Source organism: Eleginops maclovinus, chromosome 10 (genome assembly GCF_036324505.1).
Source record: "Eleginops maclovinus isolate JMC-PN-2008 ecotype Puerto Natales chromosome 10, JC_Emac_rtc_rv5, whole genome shotgun sequence".
NCBI lineage: Eukaryota > Metazoa > Chordata > Actinopteri > Perciformes > Eleginopidae > Eleginops > Eleginops maclovinus.
In genome coordinates, this window is record NC_086358.1 from 14,668,600 (window position 1) to 14,689,248 (window position 20,649).

Sequence of the window (20,649 nt, forward strand, 5' to 3'; positions counted from 1 at the left end):
TATTTTCATTCTCTGTCCAAAACCAGAGCCCAGTCTACTCTTATTGGTTAGCTGGTCAGCTCGGTTATGATTGGTCAACTGCTTAGAGATGCCCTGCCCCTTGGCCTATCAGGCATAATTTGTTAGAGCGCCAGCCAATAGAAGCATGAATTTTCAAATTGATGTCACTATGTCGCGTGAGTAAACAAAAGACTACAATATAGGCGTTTCCAGTTCCTCTGGAGAGACACTTGGTGATTTTAGCCTTTGCAGACCATTTACATGCACTAAAACCTATATAATACGCTGCAGGTAAGAAAACCCCCATAAAGCAAAACAGGGCCCCTTTAAAGCATTTTTGTGTCAACAATGACTTAAAGGATTGATTGGCCATCAGAAAAAGTGCACAAAGAAGAAAGAAGAAGGGAACAAAAGAAGGAAAGAGAGACCAAACAGGGACAGAATAAAGGAAACAACATAAAGGAAAGGTTCCAGTAACCCAGCTCTAACCAAATCCTCCCCGCAGTGTGTCTCTCTGGCTCTGCATGTTCTGCTTTGTCATGAATTCACAGCCTTCCTCTTGTTTGGGTTGTTTTTCTGGATCAGAACCGGCCCAATCAGGCCCTATTCGAAGCATGAGGCGATGGGCAAATGGAGCCCCCCCCCTTTCCAACTCCCTCTCTCCCCTAAAGAGAGACATGCAGCCCTGTGTTCTTTGCTTTCCAAAATACAGCTGCTATGCAACGAAGTGCGCAAAAACAGCCAGGTGCCTGCCAGACATGCATGCAAACCGCCCACTCGTCTTCCTCCACGTCTGTCTTTGTTGCAGCGTTTTGTTTTGCTTACGAGTAAAATAGTTGATTTCTCTTACGCGAACAGATGATTTCTTTTGACAGCCTCTCATCCACTTACTCCTGCGCACACATAAACACACTTGGCCCTGGCGAACACACACACGGACACACTTCAGCCCTGCAGTTTTATGAATGGGTTGGTTGTGAAAGACTGGCTGAGGCAGCACATTGAGTTAAGGGGGGGAACCTTCATTCATGACATTGGTGGACGTAATTCCAATAACACCTATGAGAGGTGCAGACCTTTTTATTCTGTCAGCCTGACTACAACTCTTTTCAGTTTTCGGGGATCATGTAACTCCTGTTTTATCTAGAAAAATGTTGTGCAGTTTTTTGTGTAGTTGCTAATTGCCAAAAGTTTTTCTTGAATTTGTTTTCCAATCAGGATCCCCCCAAAAAAGACACTATAACAGCTGAAGGTTTATTTCTAGTTTACAGCATTATTTAGTCATCTTTAGTCAATCAAATCCAATGAAAAAAGGATTGTAAAGGTCAGGTATGTGGAGTAATAGGCGTTTAACAGCTTCCAGTGGGGAAGTAAGAGCTGTACTCCTTCGTGTTGATTCAGAACAGCCCTGTCAAAGCCAGGGGGCCGCGGGGATTTGAGCCAGGCAGCGCAGCCCGAGTGTCAGCAGCAAAGCTTTGTGAATGGACAGCAGTGTGTGTTTTATTACAGGAGAGAGAGGGGAGGTGTGTACAGGGGGAAAAAAGGACTCTGTCTGTGTATGTTGGTACATCCCTGCGATGCTCATATGCGTGCCTTAGCATTTCTGTGTCCGTGTTGGTGTCTTTACTCCAGCATGGCTCTGCTTTCTGCAGCTGGAATGTTTTTTCTTGTCTGAAGCGAGCACCGACCAAAGAGGGGAACGGACGCTGTAAAAGAGAAGGGGCGAGGCCATAAAAATAGCAGTATTCAAACTTGAAGCTTTCATTAAGAAAAAACATGCAAGTGTGTAAACCATGCATACATGGCAGTGATAAAGTCCAGTTTGTACAGCTTGCCTATTGAAGGATAGTCTAATACAGGTCAGGCCTATAGGCAGGAGAGGATCTGGTGTGATCTGTCTTTATCAAAGTGTAAGGGAGATATAGGTTGTCCTCTTGGTTTAGACTATGAATGAGTGTCCATGTTGTTATTTGTATAAAACACCCTCACACAGCATATGCTAAGAAAAACTCACCTTGTTTTTTTTAGAAAGTGCAACGTTCTTTGGCCTCCCAATATTCGCATTCTGTCTAAATTGCACAGTTCTTTCCATTGGTTGTTGGTGAGATCTGGAAATGCAGTAGTTTCGTAAAAAGAGGAGATGATGGAGCAAGAAAAACACAATTTAGCAAATGATTGGCCTTGTAGAGTAAAATAGTCAATAAAGTGATAAATGCATTTGGGCGGCGCTACCTTGTGATTGACAGTCCGCTACCACAGTGTTGTCCTGTTAGGATGTCTCCCATTTTTCCATCTTTGGTAAGAGAAAAACCAAAATGGCCACATTCAAAATGCTAAACTCCAGGCTTCTAAACAGTATAGGTGTTGTCGTGGTGACTATGCCCACGGTCTATAGTTTCAACCATTTCCCATAGCCAAAATCCAATTGTTTCTTCATCTGAATTTGTTTTAGAATGCTACCATGTTTCCAGATTCAAGCAATTACTTTAGTGAGTGCAATGTTGTCATAACCCTTCAAATGTTTATTTTTGAGCTGTTTTCGCTCTCCTTTGCCGTCCAACATTTGTACTTTGATCTCACTCTGTTTCCACCAAAAGTCCAACACACACACACACACACACACACACACACACACACACACACACACACACACACACATTAAACACACCCTGCTCTTGAGTGGGGGAGGAGGCTGCAGAGGCTGGACCTTGTAGTAACCTGCTGACACAAACCAGTAGGTGTGGGGAGCGAGCTGAGAGCCAGCATACTGGCGTATCGATTCTCGCTGATCTAGGAGAGGAGTAAGAGGAGATGGAGGGGGGTTGATAGATGTCTTGATAAAAGATAAAGCACTGATAAATCAGCATGAAGGCAGACAGGGAAAGGAGAGGGGTAAGCGCAGGTCAAACGTGCCATCAAGAATTACGGTCGAGATCCTGATCAAGAAACTGAGAGAGGGGAAAGGGGGGGTGAGTTGGGGGTTACGAGAACCGGAGGAAACACTGTGGATGTAGCATGTGTGCTGATAATTCCAAGCAAGGTGTCTGGGCCTGTCTGTGTGGGGGTTATCTCCTTCTGATAAGGAACATTTCACTTTGAAACGCCTGCTTGAAACACATACGGCATTCATTGCCACAAAGGCGACAGACAATTAAGCACACACTCAGCCCTCCCCTCACATGCATGATACCCTGGTGGGCAGTGGGAGCTCATTATATCATTTCAGTAACAGTGTGGGGGTGGATCGATCGCTACATTAAACATTAAGAGGGGACAGCTATATTGGGGGCTGAGGGATTGAGAGTGAGGAGTCAATATTGTGCCAGATTAATTACATCCACCCCTCGCCTCTGATGGGATGTCCCTCTCACTGCACATGTCCCGGGACAGGGATGTATTGTATCGGTCCACTAAAAAGCAATAGAGAAGCAAGATTTATTACTGGTCAATGGCCATTTATAAAAAGCCAACGCGGCACAATTGAAAGTGAAGTGGACAATAGGGAAACGTGAGATGTCATGAAATATACCGATTTTAAAATGGTTATCCCATGATACTACCAAGACCATTGAAATATCAGGTTTATTTTTATATTTAGACTTCATTGAGTGTTCTTTGTTATATAATGTTCAGGGTTGTGTTAATATACTGTAAAACTAAAAGCCAAACCGAAGTGGATATAATAAACTAGCACCTGAGGCTGTAAAAAGTAGCATTACATTTAAACTATAACAAAAAATAAGGAGTCTGGTTTAAAGCTTGGATTAGCATTTAGGATAGAAATGACAGGCGTGTAGAAATAAGTAATACAACTGGATAGCTCAGACCAATACAGATTGATATGGAGCTCATTGAGATGACTTAAAGTAGGTTTTATTCTGCGAAAGAAAGCTTTGTGAATCATTAAAATATTGGCAACCTTTTCCAGTTGAGGGAATAGGGAAGTGAAACGTTGATGTTTGCAAAAAAATTTACTGTGTTACTGCCTTTTTCACAGCGGTTGTCATTCACATAGATACATCCTGTTAGCCAACTGAACATGATGCACCAAAAAACGTTTTTAACCGCTAATAATAAATAAATAAATCCAATTTGTGAGAAGTGCCGCCCGCAGTGCAGTCGCAGCCAATCATCTGTCTCGCTGATGGCATGGTACTTTCCATCAATCTCGTTAGGCTTGTTTGGCAGGTATCTGACAACCATTCTTTAAATATTCAAGGAGCCTGAGCCATTATCAGATGAGAGAGGACGACCTGTAAATCAGATAGAGCCGACACTAATGGATCCAACACTCCTGGGCTCCCTGAGCAGACAGACACTGAAGCCACTCTTGGGCCTGTTGGCTCTCAGAGTAGAGGATGAGTTTGTCAATGTTGGCCTGGATGCTTTTCTCTCTCTCTCTCTCTCTCTCTCTCTCTCTCTCTCTCTCTCTCTCTCTCTCTCTCTCTCTCTCTCTCTCTCTCCTCTCTCTCTCTCTCTCTCCCTCTCTCAGCCTGTCTTCCTGATTGTGCAGTGACCTGAGAAGCACACACATGTCCAGCACATGTTTCCATGCATCAGTGGAATGGCTGGATACACTGCAGCCGAAACGGTCTGGATCATATTGTATCGCCTCACTTGCCTTCCCTCTCTCATTGTAGCAGTCTCTCTCTATATCTCTGTGCTCTGAATTTTTCCACTGAGCTCGGAACTACGGAGCCAAAACACACTTATAAATGTTTGATCAAAATGGAGTGAAAAATAGATGCTGACTTTTTGATCTGTTATAGCATATATAACAGAAATGTGGAATGGTGGTTATTTATTTTATACTTGTCGGCCAGCGTACAAATATGTATTCCATGCTTTCTCATTACTGTGAACATGTGTGATTAATTTACAGTGGAAGAACAAGCATACAGTCATAATTTAATAAATATGAAGCAAATATTTATTACATGAAATACTGTCGAGTAGGTTAACTTATAAATCTTAATGTATTTAGATGTTTCTTTTCTAATAACAGATCATAGTAAAAGTACATCATTTGTTTTTAAGTAGCAAAAACTGTGAATACTCAAGTAAACTGTAACTACCTAAAAACTGTAGGAATGAGTAAAAGTACCAAGTAACATTCCAGCAGTGCTAACTTTTGTTCCCTTACAAGGGCCAAATTATTTAAATATAGCCTGTAACACGTCATTGAAAAGGCACTAGTTTATCATAAAATAAATATTGTTTAAAGAAACACTCATTTTTCTTGCCAAAACTGGCATGTAGCCTAGTTAAGCAGAATAAGTTAAAGGGGCCCTATTATTCTAATAATGTTTCCCTTTCCTGTATTGTGTTATATAAAGTTTTGCGCATGCAAAGGCTAAAATCTCCCCCTTGCCTGAAACACCTCCATTGGACTCCTTTGTTTAGTTCTGTAACAAAGTGACATCACTATGTAACACTTCTCTTCTATTGGCCTGCACTAAAACACATTCTACACAATAGACTTACTGGCGGGACATCACTAAGCAGTTGACCAATCACAACAGAGCCTGCCAGCTAACCAGGGTGAAAAGAGGTCCTGCAGCCCCGGCAGTATCAGGAAAAATAAAGCTCTTTTTGAACATTAAAGGACATAAGAATGTCACAATAGAGGCACAAAATACAAATATGAAATCGGAAAATGTTCATAATAATGCTAACTGACGATAACGCTCAAGTAATTCATTTGTATATATGTTTTTTATAAATATCTATCATTGCAACATATGCTTTTTAGGATCGGAGTTAACATATTTAACACATTTAGGATAGAACCCCGTAAAACACAAAACAAGAAAGTAAGAAATGGCACCCAGACTAGGTCTGACAAAGCCACTGCTCGCATAACGTTAAAATAACCATCAAAGTATAGGTTTTATCTAACACATGATGCATGTCTTGACAGTCAAATACTTTTAAATTACACTGTTGCTTTTCCCCATTACGCCTCCCTCTTACCACAATGGAGCCATGTATTCAGCTAAGCAACTGATGTCATTTGCGAGCCATGTGAATCAATATCCTCCTTTTTCACCTTTAAAACCATTGTGGCATTCTTGTTTTTATTGATCCCGTCACCACATGAAGGATTAATTGGCAAGAGAGGGGGAACCAGGTGTAGCCCGTCACAGCTTGCTTTTAGTGTTTCTGTACAGCATACCGCTTGCACTTAACATGTACAATGCATATCATGTGAGATAAGAATCTCCAGATAGCCCTGAGATGTTTCCTGTAAGAGAATGGCTTGAATCTTATTTGTTTGATTGGATCCATTAAGTGTGTATTTACATTATGCTCACAGGTTCTACGGTTTAGTAAGATCCAGTCTCTTTGTTTGACACAGGGGCTGATGTCCATGAGTTATTGTAAGCGAGGCTGTCATTTGTTGCAGACTTCCAGAGGCTTAAGACTTGGCCATGTCGCACATAAACATTTAATGTAAGACTCTCCAGATCCACTGCTGCCTTCAGATTGGATTTCCCTACACAAGGGCCTTTAATGGTAGGAAATACTCTGTCTAAAATAAGATGGGGGAGTTCAAAGTGAGGTTTTGTCAAACTGCCTAAAAAAGCCTATTGCAAGTGATATTAAAATGTTTTGACTAATATACATGGCAGTTTAATCCCCTTATTAAGTCTCTTTCAAAACCACTCCAGAGTCTTTAAAAAAGCATCAAGATTTGAATTTTGATGATAGAATTTCATAATAAATGGAAGGTTCACCCAAACATAAACAATGCATGTTATTCCTCTTTACAGCAGCTCTATTTATCAACCTAAAACATATTTGTTGTGAGCAGTTTTATGTAGGACAGATACATAACTCTTGTGTTATTCATTGTATTTTTTAGCCGCTTTGAGCCATGTGCTATTGTAGTTCCATTATATTGGACAAAAGGAGGACATCTCTACGGTCAATATATTTAATTCTCACACAGAAACAATCTCAATTGAGAAATAGCCCAAAAATGCGGGGGTCAACTCCCCATTTTAATGTGTCACCACTGCCATCATTCACTTTGCAAACCAAATCATTTTGCATTCGTTTTTATAGTTTATCTTTCTGTCAGCGCTGTTTGTGTTTTTAAGCAATCCCACAGGAATCCAATAGTGTTTCACGACATGCTCACACTACCTCCGTATGGCTCAGTTGAGGGGCCCATTGTGTAGAGAGGAGTATGTGTGAGCATATATGTGTGTATGTATGTGTGGGGGGGGGGGGGGTGCCATCCCTGCGCCTGCGATTTGTTTGTAGTGGGTGTCTGTTGAATGGGACCCCCCCATGTAATGATCCCTCTACTTCCTAAAGCACTCAACCATGACCATCACCTTTCACCCTGCATCCTCCCCCTCTAAAGAGCCAACATTTACATATGTAAAAGTCCTTCTCCATGCTGCCTTCAGCTGGGGGGGGATCACCTCTTTACGTAGCGCTCAGAATAGGGGAGTGAATGGGAGATAGCGAAGAATACCAGAAAATAAGGAAGGAGGAGATAAAGGATGGATTGATGAAGGAGTATTTTACCTTATCAGTTTAGGAGGTGCTTGGAATCTGCAATGCTCCGCCCAAAGAGAAAGTGCCAAGGAGTGTGTGTATGCAGGCACATATATATAAATACTCTTTACTGTACACTCTTCTGTGTTTGCTCAAGATTTGTCTGCTTTAAAACAGCTAGTGTGTACTGGATCTGTCCTTTTACTTCTAAACACCTTTGAGGTTCTTCACTCTCACGAACCTCACCCCCCTAAAGGAAACGTTGAAATATGAGGATATCTGTGAAAGGGTGATGTAACATTTAACAAAGCTGTTAGAGGAGGTCATATTGCCCCAAATAAAAGCAGGAAGCGACAGGAACCTAAAGAACATAACTCTCCCTGGATCCGTTTACAAGACTGCCACCACCTTATAAACTTTAGCGGCAGATTTGACATCATTTGGACTAGGAGATTAACTGTGATATGCCAGAGAGTTTTGAATAGTTGTTGAAGACCAGATGTAGTTTCTTTTTTGTTTAAGAACTATTCTGGGAACTCAATAGTTGTGTTTTTAGCATCGCTAGCGACCAGATGATGAAACCGAACAATGTTGTCTGGGTGTCATGATGAGTTTGACTTTTGTATTTTTGTATTAAATAGCTGAAAAAGTGTCAGATGGATTCGGTTGAACTTTTGTACAGATATTCATTTCTATGGAGGCATGTTGCTGACAAAGAATTTGAGAGAGCACAAAACTAGTTCTCTGTGCTATCCAGCCTTCTTAGACTGTACAGGCTTTTATATATATGTATATTTATATTATTTAGAGCAGAATAAGTTTAACACCAAATCCGGAGTGCAAGATGCTTTGAGCATTCAAGAGGATGCAACAAAATTACCTTTAGTCAAATTTTTCTTTGTAAAATAAGCTTTGGTTTATGACCTAATTATTGCGATAACTTTCCAACAAGCCTTAGCTTTACTACGGTAAACATGCAAAATGTAGAATCAGCATTTATTATTATCATTGTAAACATGTTGGCATGCTGAAGTAAAATTTCAAAGAGCCGCTGGCATGGCTGTATACTCCACCCCAACTCTTAAGTCTTAAGTCAACTTGGAATTTATGGATCTAATTTTGTCTTGAGTTCCTAGTAATTCCCTGAACATCAACCATCTCGATCTAATTAGAAAAGCAGGCGATTCAACAGGCAGCAGCTACAAACACAAAAAGCTGTTGGTGCTCATTTACCAGTTTAATTAATATCCAGAAAGGTCACACACAAATAGGCCACACACACACACACACACACACACACACACACACACACACACACACACACACACACACACACACACAGACCCCCTCACACACAGCTAGCGCCATTCCCAGGCAGGACTGTTTGAAATGGAACATCCTCATAAATGGAGAGCCACATCAATGGAAATACTCCTGCCAATTGCATTAGTGGCTCTACTTGGCTGCACTGAGAGTGTACACTCTCTGAGGATTGTTTGCACTTCATGACCATGGCAGAGAAAGAGAGGAAAATGTCAATAGACAAACACACTCGTATTATTATATCGGCAGTCATGTGCCACCCTCTGTGTACTCGCAGACAAGCTGTCGAAGACTTAGAGGAGGCTGGAATCCCATCGCGTCTGTCTGGGAAATCTGGCTAAATGCTCTCTAATCCTGTTGATCCTCCGCTAAAGCCAACACTTCCTCACCTGCCTGCCTGCCATGGGAGAGTGAGTACAGACAAAAATAGGGAGGTTAAGATGATGAGCAGCGCCGTTTTGATTGTTCAACTCAATTTCATGCATGTATTTCATGAAAAGTGACTAAGAGGATTTTTCAAAGCAAAAAACACATTTTAAAACTTCATGTTTGTTTATGAATACTTAAGCTTTTTGCGTTTTACTTAAGCTCATAGTCATCCCTAAATCTACAAAACCCAGTTGTAATATAAAAGTAGAGAAAAATTAGCCATGGCTTTCAATTCCATTTTTTTATGATTTGACTTAACAGCAGTAATGTATCGTTTCCACAAAACATTTATCAATTCTCAGAACCCTAAGGGACATCTTACAGAGAACCTTGATATTTGAGAAGCAGGAATAAGGTAACTGTTAATTTTACCTTCATTAAATACTTGAAACATTAATAGATATCAGGTTTTTTTACATTGGCTAAAAAGTCAGCTCTAAAATGGAACCCTTTTAAATATTTTATTTTTTTCTATAAAACTATTTTACATAGCTTAATTTTGAGAGTTGAGGGAACATCCTGAGCGTGACAGCAGATACTTGAAGCTGCCGTGGTTTATGTCACCTTAATCTCTTCTTACTTTTTGTATACTCTATTTTTTCCTCCTTCGCTTTTTCACTTTCTGTCTCTTGCCGTGGCGGAGCAGTCGTCTCTGGCCCTATTCAGGCTGCCAGACGTTTTTTTCTCCTTCTTTTTTGTGAATGAACGGCAGTATGTAATTACCTGGGCCGAGCTTTCAGTGTGGCCTGCTCCGTCAGCTCCACACCCACTGAACACACACACACACACACACACACACACACACACACACACACACACACACACACACACACACACACACACACACACTAACATTCAAACACACACATTCCAACGCACGCACATAGATAAAGACAAGCCAAGATTACCCGCACACACACACGCACGCTCACACAGATGCACGCACATAAATACAGGCCTCCCCAGCTGGAAGTGCACAGCTGCTGCTGTTTACCCTGTCGGGACCAGAAAAACATCCTGTACAGTTCTCCGGGTGAAAACCTCCCCTCACATAATAAACACAAGCCCTCGGCACAGTTTGAAGCTCCACTTTGGGTGGTTTTCGTGGCCATCAAGGCAAAGGTCGCCTCCAGCAGACCAGATGATGGACAGCTTGCTGTGCCTCAGATTGAATCCTTCAGGAGGGAAATTAAATTGCTAAAAACGTAATTAATATTTGGGACTTTCAGGGTAAATGTGGCATTATCAAGTTATACCATCTTTACTCAAAGGCAGAATTTGAAGTGGTGGCTAACATCTGGATACCCATAGGAAAGAATGCAGAGAACAGAATCTGTGTATATGCTGTTCTAACAGAGGTGTGACATTTTCTTTCATCAGTCCACATACATCTCTCTGGCCCGTACAGTTGTTTAGCTTTAAGCTTGACTTTGACAGAGGAAGTTTTGGCTGCTGTTGTGTCTGGAAGAGCGAAGAAAAGTAGGCGAGGACACTTTGGGCTTCCAAATGACTGCTGGAATGCGGTCATGTGTGTGCCTGTGTGTTTTTGCGCGCCTGAACTCCTCAGTGTGTATGCAAAGTGTGTCTTTCTAAGTACGTGTCTGTCTACTGCCCTGTGTTTCGCTGCTGACAGTTACTTAAGCATTTTAGCTGGCACGTGAAACAGATTCCTATGCAGACAGAAGTATTTGCTTTTGTATTAAAGCTTAACAACTTTAGTATCGAGGCAGGGCTGAATGAGAATAAATAATACAAAAGCCTGCTCTCCTCCTGTGTGTGTGTGTGTGTGTGTGTGTGTGTGTGTGTGTGTGTGTGTGTGTGTGTGTGTGTGTGTGTGTGTGTGTGTGTGTGTGTGTGTGTGTGTGTGTGTGTGTGTGTGTGTGTGTGTGTGTGTGTGTGTGTGTGTGTGTGTGTGTGTGTGTGTGTGTGTGTGTGTGTGTGTGTGTGTGTGCCAACCCTCATCTCTGTTTTCTGTTTACTGTCTCTTGCAGCAGTGGCATTTCACAGCCCTCCCGTCACTATCAAGAAGGAACCGCAGAGCCCGGGCTCCGACCCCAGCCAGTCCTGTAGCCACAAGCAGACCTTCACCTACCCCAGTGGAGAGCAGTGCCTTTATGCCAGGTACCCCCATGTTCCCTGATAGAAGGCTAAAATTAATGTTGTTTGTAGAATGTTGAGCATAAAACCTATTCTGTGTTTCACGGGGCCAATGCACCCAAATATCTTGAGATCTGTTAGGGATTGTTTTTTTGTTGTCAATACAGATAATTACCTGGTAATCATGGCCAATACCAATAAGATAATCAATAATTTCGCAATTTTCAATATAACTACAGTAACGTTTTTACCTTTTTGCATTTCACTTGCATTGCTAAAATGTTGTGTTTATCTTCCTCTAAAACTGTAAAGCCAATCATTTATTGGCTGCAATAAGTACATAATAATAATAATAATAATAATAATTGTTCCATTAAAGGCTTATAATTAATTAGTTTAATATATTGTGCATCCGTATTTCATACTTAGTTTGTGTATCTCTAAAACCAAACTTATGTAAGGATTAAACAGAGCATTTATTTTTTTCTTCACATACCGTCTTTTTTTCAGTCGGTTCTTATCTTTCACTCAGTTTTGGTTTCTAGATAAGAGCAATAAAGAGGTCTGTCATTTCCTCCTCCTGTTTCATGTCTCCACCAGGCTTCCTTTAAACCTATTTATCAGCTCTTATTTGAAACATCTTTCCAAATGTTTAGGTCACTGATACAATTATTATCTCTCTGGAAAGAGCAGAACAATTGAACCAATAATTGCTTTATTTGACTCAAGAACAAAAATGTGTTATCTTGTCCAGCACTGGTCAGCTGTCATGCATAAGTCAGCACAGCTAAAACACTTCCCACATGTTATTGACCACCAAACCCCCACCAAATAACTCCCATTAGCTCGGTCTGCTGTATTGACCCTCCCGAGTGCGACCCTGCTGTATCATGTGCATATATGCATGTACTGATGAGTGTGTTCATGTTTTCAGTGCCTATGCGCAGAAAAGGGCTGCAGGAGGAGCCAAGAGCTCCTGCCCAGGGACCCCCATGTCTCCTATGCAGCAGCATTACTCCCCGAAACCTGCCACGGCCGGACGGCCCGATGCTGGCTACATGAACCCTGCTGCCACCTCCCAGCCACTGCCCAGCAACAGTTACCCCATCAACGCCAGGTGACACACCTCATAACACAGTATCTGTGATTGACACTTCTTCCCATGCATTATATTTTACAATTGATTATTGAAAAAAATCATTGCAAGGGGAAGCGTATTTTCTATGGCTGAAAGTTTAACCCTAGAGGAAAAAAACTAGTCCAAACATCAAGAGTGACGTTCTTCCTAAAAAAAGAAGTACATTATAAGACTATAAACCAAAGTAAAGCTTTATGGTAAGAATCTTGAAAACTTGTAAAGCTGTTCAAATCTGTTGTATAATTCTGATCACAACATAAGTCTAGAATTCTGCATTGTTGATATGTCAGTGTGTGTTGTTTTTTTTAATCCTCTGCTGTGTCTGATTTCTCAGCTCCAGATATCAGGGCCCTTCAGGAGACCCCATGTGCCCCCAGTTCCCACCACCCCCCAACCAGGCCTTTCAGCGCATGCCATCTGCCCCAGCAGGACATGGCAGCAGTGGAGTTGGTGGAGGCGGGGGTGGAGGGCCAGGTGGAGGCGGCGGCGGTGGGGGTGGAGGTTATCATCGGCAGCACTCTGACCCCTGCCTGCCCTACCTGCAGCAGAGCTTTAAGCAAGAATACATGGACCCGTTGTATGAGAGGGCCGCTCACATGGCAGGGCCTGGGCACGGGGTCGGACCGGGACACGGACCTCACCCGCATCCACATCAACATCCACACTCGCACCCCCACCCACACAGGTTCCCACCAGCCCACATGATGGTTAAGCAGGAGCCCACAGACTACACCTACGAACCTGGTGAGCAATACACTACAGTTTATTTTAAATGATAATGCAATAGGAGGCGCTTTGGCTTTAATTCATATAAGGCAGGGGAAATGGATAATTAATTCATATAACTACCTGGGAGAATAATGAGCTTTTTAACTGATATCTTATAGAATCAATGATTTGTGTGAATGCCAAATTAACTTTTCTGATCCACCTGCCAAATGGAAAGTGAATGTTCCAGTCACTTAATAGATTGTCAATTTATTTTTGGCAGGTGAGTTATGCATATCTATTCCCGAACTGCATATTTTACCAGCATTTGGCAACTAAATGGTGCTAATTCTGTCCCCTGCTTCCATGCAAGAAGGTGACTGGTTGAAGAATCAAATCGTATTTGTCATAAACCTAAAGAAGTTTAAAACAGAAGCAGCAAATTCTCATATCTTAGCACAAGCAAATGTTTGGCAGTTGTTGTTTATTACATTTGAAAAACAGTGAATCATTAAGACGCATTTCATTATCTGTAGATTGATAAAATCCATGTTATGAACTAAGGTTACTGAAGGTCTTGCTCTACAAAAAAGTAATCTTCGTGGCAAACAATGAGTTTTGTTTTGTATTGAGGAGAATCATAGAGAATTTAAAAGAATGGATGGATCAGTTTAATCTCATTTGTGTGCTTAAGATCATATTTAGGAGATTTTGTGTCAGCCAACAGAAACTTGACATAATTAAGATTATTTATAAGGAGTATTTTGCACTGCAATATGCTTTCAAAAAAAGTTCCTTGTGTGCAAAGCTAACTCAAGAACAAAATGTCCAAAAGGCAAACAAATTTCTTCACTGTATCTAGACTCCTACCCGACTCCCTCCCTGCCCCCAAAACTCCTCCTTTCAACTCTCTGACACTTTGCAAAGAAAACGAAAAAAAAGTATTTTTTTCTGCTGCAGTTACACTCCTCCCTCCTTCTTACCCCTCTCCCTCCCTCCCCCAGTGCTCTCTGCGAGAGAGGCAGAGGAATTTCATTGAGAAAATGGAGGGCACTGGAAAGACTAGAGTCCCTGGTGGAGTGCTCCAGGGTCTCATGTTGCACCAGCGGCTTCCTTTTTCTGCAGGCAGATGAACTCATAATGGAAAAATGAGCGTGGCCGCAGTAACCTGAACCTCTCACTGGCTGGGCTTTGGGAGCGGGTGGGGGGTGCGGGTGGGGGCAGGGTGGGGTAGCCAACGCGGGCGCTTTAAAAACAGGCCCTGCCACTGGAGAGCACAGAAACCAGCTCCTCTGCTTGCATCTCTGAATTTAAAACAACAAGGAAAGAGAAATATAACACTCAGTTTACATTGTGTCCTCGTTCACCTGTATTAAAGCTGCTATAGGACAAAGAGCAGAACAAGCTTTTGTTGAGGGTCCCACAGGTCCCACATGCACATTAGTAAATGGCTACAAAGCATGCCTTCCAGCGCTGAAACCGTCCTACTATATACATAATAAAATCCCAGTGGATAGCGACCTAATTCTTCCCAAACTACGTGTTTTTACACTTGCACCTTTCGATAGGGGGACCGGATAGCACTGACAGGGGATCGCACGACCTTCAGAAAGAAAGATTAGGAGAGTACAAAAGGATGTTTTTCTGTAGATACAGTAACTACTGGGAGTAGGAGAGCGTTACATTTGGTGTGGTTTCCATAGCAGTTTCTCTGATATGAGTTTAAGCATCTGCAGAGGCCGATCAGACGGTCAAGATCAGAGTTTATCACTAATTCGTAGACAGTTATACAACACACTTTGTGTGACATAATAGCCTAAAATCTGGAGATAGAGTGTATGTAAGTAGAATGATTAAATAAAATGATTAATTTGTTAAAAGAGATCAGTCATGGGATTCCAGGTTGTCTTTCAAAAGACTAATTCCAAACAATAGCATCAACAGGAAATATGAATCCTCCAGCCTAAAAATTGAGTAATGTAAATCTAATTTGCTGACATTAGAAAGTATTGCCTCTCTCGGGCAGTTAATTGGATAATTTGTGTGTAAAAGCTTTTGAATGAGTGCATCCTCCAAACCAAACATTAATACGGTTCATTGAGACAAATTGCAATATTGGTTGTAATGATTATTGTTTATTTTCTGCTGATTTGTTTGTGTCATTTATACGTTCATGAAACTGTAAATGCATAGGTATATAATGGGGAAACAGCATCGGAGCATATAATAGAAGTGTATCGACGTAGATGGCAAGTTAAAATAACAACACAAGTGTTTTTTTTTATGTGAACAGTGAAAGCAAAATGCCACAACAACTTCACAATCATATTTTTTAAATAGGCTTGTGAATGAGACCAGTTTAGTTTCACAGACAAATTGGCATTCCATGGCTTAATCACTACCATTGTGTCGAATGAAAGACACAAAATGATCATGCCACTCATGCACTATTAACCCCGCAGCTCTCACACCCAATCCACCGATCACTCCCTGGTGGAGCCGTGCCATTGCTGGCAGACATATTATTTACAGTATGATCGAGTGCTGCTTCCCCAGAATGGAGGGTTTGATTTTCCCCAGTGGCATCTTATCACGGCCACAGTGCTGCAGCTGCATTCCCCAGGAGTGAGTCACGGCCGGAGCCAGAGGCAAAGAGCTGCACCTTTCAGTCTTTATGCCCGTCTCGTTTAAACAGTTGACAGACCGCATAAAAACGGACAAACGCATATAATAATAACTGTCGCACCTTTATTTTTTCAAAGGCAAAAAAACAGACAAGGTTAGCAGAGCCGTCGCATGATCGGAAGCACTAAGCTCGGCATTATAACATAAATATGTGTTCCAACTTGCACAGAGTTTAGCTTAAAGGAGGAATGTAAAATCTATTTTGGTGTCAGTCAATAGTTCCCAGATAAATTGCAGACACCGTATACTGTACCACATTTCTGGTTTGTTGAAGGTGCTTGCTCATGGCCTAAAAATACCAGCAGAGACGAGAGAAGTGATATGATAAATGCAGCGTTCGTCCTTGCAATGCTCGGGTTGATCACACAAAATATCCATATATACGCACACTTAGTCAAACTATTGCTAGCTTAGCAAGGGGGTTTTCATTTACTCATAATATATTCACCTAATGTGGTTATCCTTCAACAATTAACCCATTGTATGACATTTCCACCAATTGAAGATTGATCAAATCTAATCTAATTTTCTGTTTCTGGGGTAGTTTAGACGGAGTTTATCCAGAGAATGTAAAGATGGACAGTTTCATGGTTGATGAAATAAACAAGCCTTTAAACTATAGCTTTTTATGTTTCTGTTACAGATGTGCCTGGATGTCCCTCTATGTACCACCACAACGAGGGCTACCCGAACCCCCAGCACAGCAATGAAGGTAATCTGACAATAGATTAACTAGAACGTTTTTTTGCTCCACCAAAAATGTAATTATAGTTGTTTTTCAGTAAAGGGAATCTAAATAACATCCATATTTACCAGCATCCTCATCGACTCTGGTGTTGTTAGCAATTTGTTTGAGGGTGTGTGTCTTTGGACAGATTTTGTCACCACTTTACAACCGTGCAACCAAACATTATCTATGTGTATTTGACATCAGAAATGAAGCCCCAGTTTGGACAAGGTTGTGGTCCAATCAAGGGGGCGGGATACAGGGGGATAGAAAGTGGATTTGGCGTCACAGATGGTGTAATCCCATCACAAAAGGGTCTCTAGTTCAATTGTATGGATCCAATCTCCTCTCCAATGCTGTTAAAGCTCTGCGGTCATTGGCTAACCAGCGTAGAGAGTCTGTGTTTCCATTGGCTAACCAGCGTAGAGAGTCTGTGTTTCCATTGGCTAACCAGCGTTGTTTCTGTGTTTCCATTGGCAGAGGCCCTCGCCTCACCCCTGCCTCAAGAATCCCTGAATAAACATAACTGCTGGAAAAAGCAACATTTTCCCCCAGCAAAAAAGAAAAACAATATCCCTTCACTCTCATTGTTTGTTGCACCATTTTGGGTACTTTTATTGTTATTCACCTATTGCTTTTGGCATGTAAAAGATTTAAACTGACATGTAAAGGCCCAAAGATATTGCAATAAGTTCACTGGCCATGGAAATGTGAGCAGAGATCCGAATTCCTTTAAAAGATTGCAGTATGAAATCCTCTCCCTGTTGCTGAACTTCTGATTTCTGCTTTTGTAAGAGTACACACTTATTGGTTATTCATGCGTGGATGAAGTCTTGTATTTTGTTGGGATGTTATTCAAAGCTTGGCATGTATCCAAAATGAACAATCCAGTTGCGCTTAGACCAAGGCCTCCTGAAACTCTATCACAACTCTCTCTTTGTCTCCCAGGCTATCTGTTTGAGAACGACTCCCGCGTGGTTCCAGAGAAGTTTGAAGGTGAGCCTGCTGCCTTAATAATTCTGCATTAACTCATAGTTACATTTTTGCGCTGCAATCCACTCTGAAAGGTGTTAGTTTGATGATACTCTAGAGAAACTCTATATACCTGACTATCATCTTATATTGACGCCAGGAATCCCTGTATAAGAGCTACATGGGTCTCTGTGTACTCAGAAGCTTATTTAGTGGGCTAGTTTCTCCAAACACACAATGTAGTGCTCCTCTGTCACTGCGAGAAAGGAGACAACCAGTTTCCCATTGTGTTGTAGGTGATTGACGCTAAAGGAGATTGAGTGGAGAGCCTGAGGGTGTCAGCACTGGTTGAACCAGTGAAGTGTGCAACTTTTCTGAGAGCAGTAACTTAGCTGAGCTTCTCACGTTGCTGTACTTGTGTATAACATATCAAGTAACTGGTAAACAACGGAGAACTAATCAGTGTCCATTTACCTACGTAAAGCTTCAACCAGTGTTGGTGATCAATTGTTCTCATCTTATCACGGGTAGTATGCATCATCTTCTTGATTTCCAATATCAATGTGTTTTGTATTACCATCAGTATTTTCTCCCAGTGAGTCTCAGCGACACACACTGCTGCCCTTGTAGTGCTCAATTTGATAAGCTGTAGTTAATAAGCATTTGATCAGCTTACGTCTGTATGCAAACATGAAAAATCAAGATTAGATGACCTAATGATGTACTCGCCCCACTAGAATTCAAAGACTTCCAAGTTAAAAGTAGCTGTTCAGATGTCCTTGTTTGTACATGTAACACAACAACCACTCTAACCCCCATTCAAGGATTGAATGGTAACAGTCGGATGCAGAGTAATGTGCAGAAAATGTATCAGGTATCAAATAAACTTTGTTGAAGATACAGAGGAGATTTGAGTCCATTTTAACATGTATGATCATTGCCCATAATTCTCCTCTCTTTCCTCTTTGTTCCAGGTGAGGTGAAGCAGGAGGGCGGCAGTGTTTTTCGCGAGGGCACACCTTACCAGCGCCGTGGCTCTTTGCAGCTCTGGCAGTTCCTGGTGGCCCTGCTGGATGACCCGGGCAACGCCCACTTCATCGCCTGGACCGGACGTGGCATGGAGTTCAAACTCATTGAACCTGAAGAGGTACGTTTCTTTAAACAAGAAGATGAGTGTTTGTTCTCTAAGGGCTTTCCCTTCCCTGTAGTGTGTTGTAAATGGTCTACAAAGGCTTAAATCCCTGTGTTCCCTCCAGAGGGAGTTTCTCTTCATCAGAGTTGGCCAGCTAACCAATCAGAGCAGAATGGGCTCTGGTTTCAGACAGAGGGTTGAAACAGGGGCTGCAGCACAGGCAGTATGAGAAGATAAAGACCTTTTTGAACAAAGCATGGAAACATGTCACAGTAGAGACACAAAATACTAATATAAACCTGAAAATGAAGATGAGCATAATAGGGCCCCTTAAAAACACAAGTTTTATTTGTAGTAAGCATCTCGCAGCTATTAATAGTGCAGTATTTGCAGCGTTGCGTTGCTTGGCAATCTATGAAATCACAAAAATGAAAGGTATGTTTATTTCAAAATATTATGATATCATTGCACAGTATCATCAAACAGTATAAGGGTGTCTCTAGGTTATACAAGCCTACAAACTCTTTCTGTTATAACTGTAATAATTATATCACCGTATTTTTTTTAATTCAACATTTTAAAATGCATCAGCACTATTTTTAGTCCTTGTTACGGGACGGCCTTTTGCACAGAGAGAAGAGAGGTGTTATCACAATGTTAATATGAATCTGATATGGACAGCACAGGAGTTATTCTCGGAATGAATTTAGGGGTTTTAAGGCGCTACCTAGATTAGAGCGATTACAAGTGAGATTTGGCCGCTTTCCTCACAGTCTACTCTCTGATCCATCTTCCATTAGTCCCCCATTTATTATTCAACACATGAAACGTTGCATTGATAAATGAAGGACGCTTCACTATCACAGAATCATCCAACACCCCGTTCTCTCTCACCTCCTCACATTTAAACGTCGAGACATTTTTTTGGTTATGTTTAAGTCTGCAATTTGATTGGACGTTACAGCCGGCGTCCATTTAGGAGGGACATAATAGGGAGAGGAGTGTGTTTTCCATTATCTTTTTACTGTACATTAAAAATGAATGGGGTAGGAGTTTTACAAGAGCAATTAGGGCTGAGAGCACACTCAGAGATCAAACAGGGCTGCTGCCTGGATGGCCACTGTGGGATACGACCTGAGTCATGAATCTCACTGCCCCCCTCCCCCTCCCCCAGCTTTACACTTTACTCCACTATCTCAGATGTTTGTCAACATTATGATCCCATACTGTTGTGAAATTATGTGATTTACTCCCCCTTGCCTGTGTGGGGTTGTCAGACACTAATTTCTGATCTGAGTTTAGTGGTCCCTCGTCAGCTGAGAGTTCAGTTTTGGGCTGTGAGTGTATTTCATGGCCTGCCTCTGACAACCAGACCTGACTCTTATTTCACTGCAAACACTGTGGGACTCTGGTTGCATTCAAGTGGTAATGGGTTACATAAAAAGGAAGTGAATCCACATGTGGGGACTCGCCCTGCTCTTGGCATGTTGATGTTGTTGAGCTAAAGAGCAGAGGGCACTAGTTCACCGAGGACCCCTAGTGGTTTAAGTATAACAATACAGAAACTAATATCCAGGTAATATGAAATACTCAAAACCAACACTCCTTGTCTTTTAATGTGTTATTTGAATAATGCTATATTTTGAAGCCAGAAAAAAAGCATGCAAACATCACCAAAGCTGAACTAAGCCAGAAGTTTTACCACATCCATTCCTGTTTCCTCCATCCTTCCCTCAGGTTGCCAGGCTGTGGGGCATGCAGAAGAACCGTCCAGCCATGAACTATGACAAGCTCAGTCGCTCTCTGCGCTATTACTACGAGAAGGGAATCATGCAGAAGGTACAAACACACCCATTTTCCTTTTTTGCATTGCTGAGGTGAATCCTCCTTGTGTTCATAGGCCATCGTCCTCTAACAGGTTCCCCTCAA

General features: G+C 41.7%; 1 protein-coding gene across 1 annotated transcript in view; it reads left to right on the plus strand.

The window, feature by feature from the left end:
- The window catches only part of etv4 (ETS variant transcription factor 4), a 30,939-nt gene that overhangs the window by 9,087 nt on the left and 1,203 nt on the right, over positions 1-20,649 (plus strand). Inside the window, exons 5-11 of the mRNA XM_063893420.1 lie at positions 11,253-11,382; positions 12,293-12,475; positions 12,831-13,240; positions 16,533-16,601; positions 17,565-17,612; positions 18,563-18,735; positions 20,458-20,559. Of these exons, the coding sequence (XP_063749490.1) occupies positions 11,253-11,382; positions 12,293-12,475; positions 12,831-13,240; positions 16,533-16,601; positions 17,565-17,612; positions 18,563-18,735; positions 20,458-20,559 (1,115 nt within the window). The remainder of the gene's footprint in view (positions 1-11,252; positions 11,383-12,292; positions 12,476-12,830; positions 13,241-16,532; positions 16,602-17,564; positions 17,613-18,562; positions 18,736-20,457; positions 20,560-20,649) is intronic.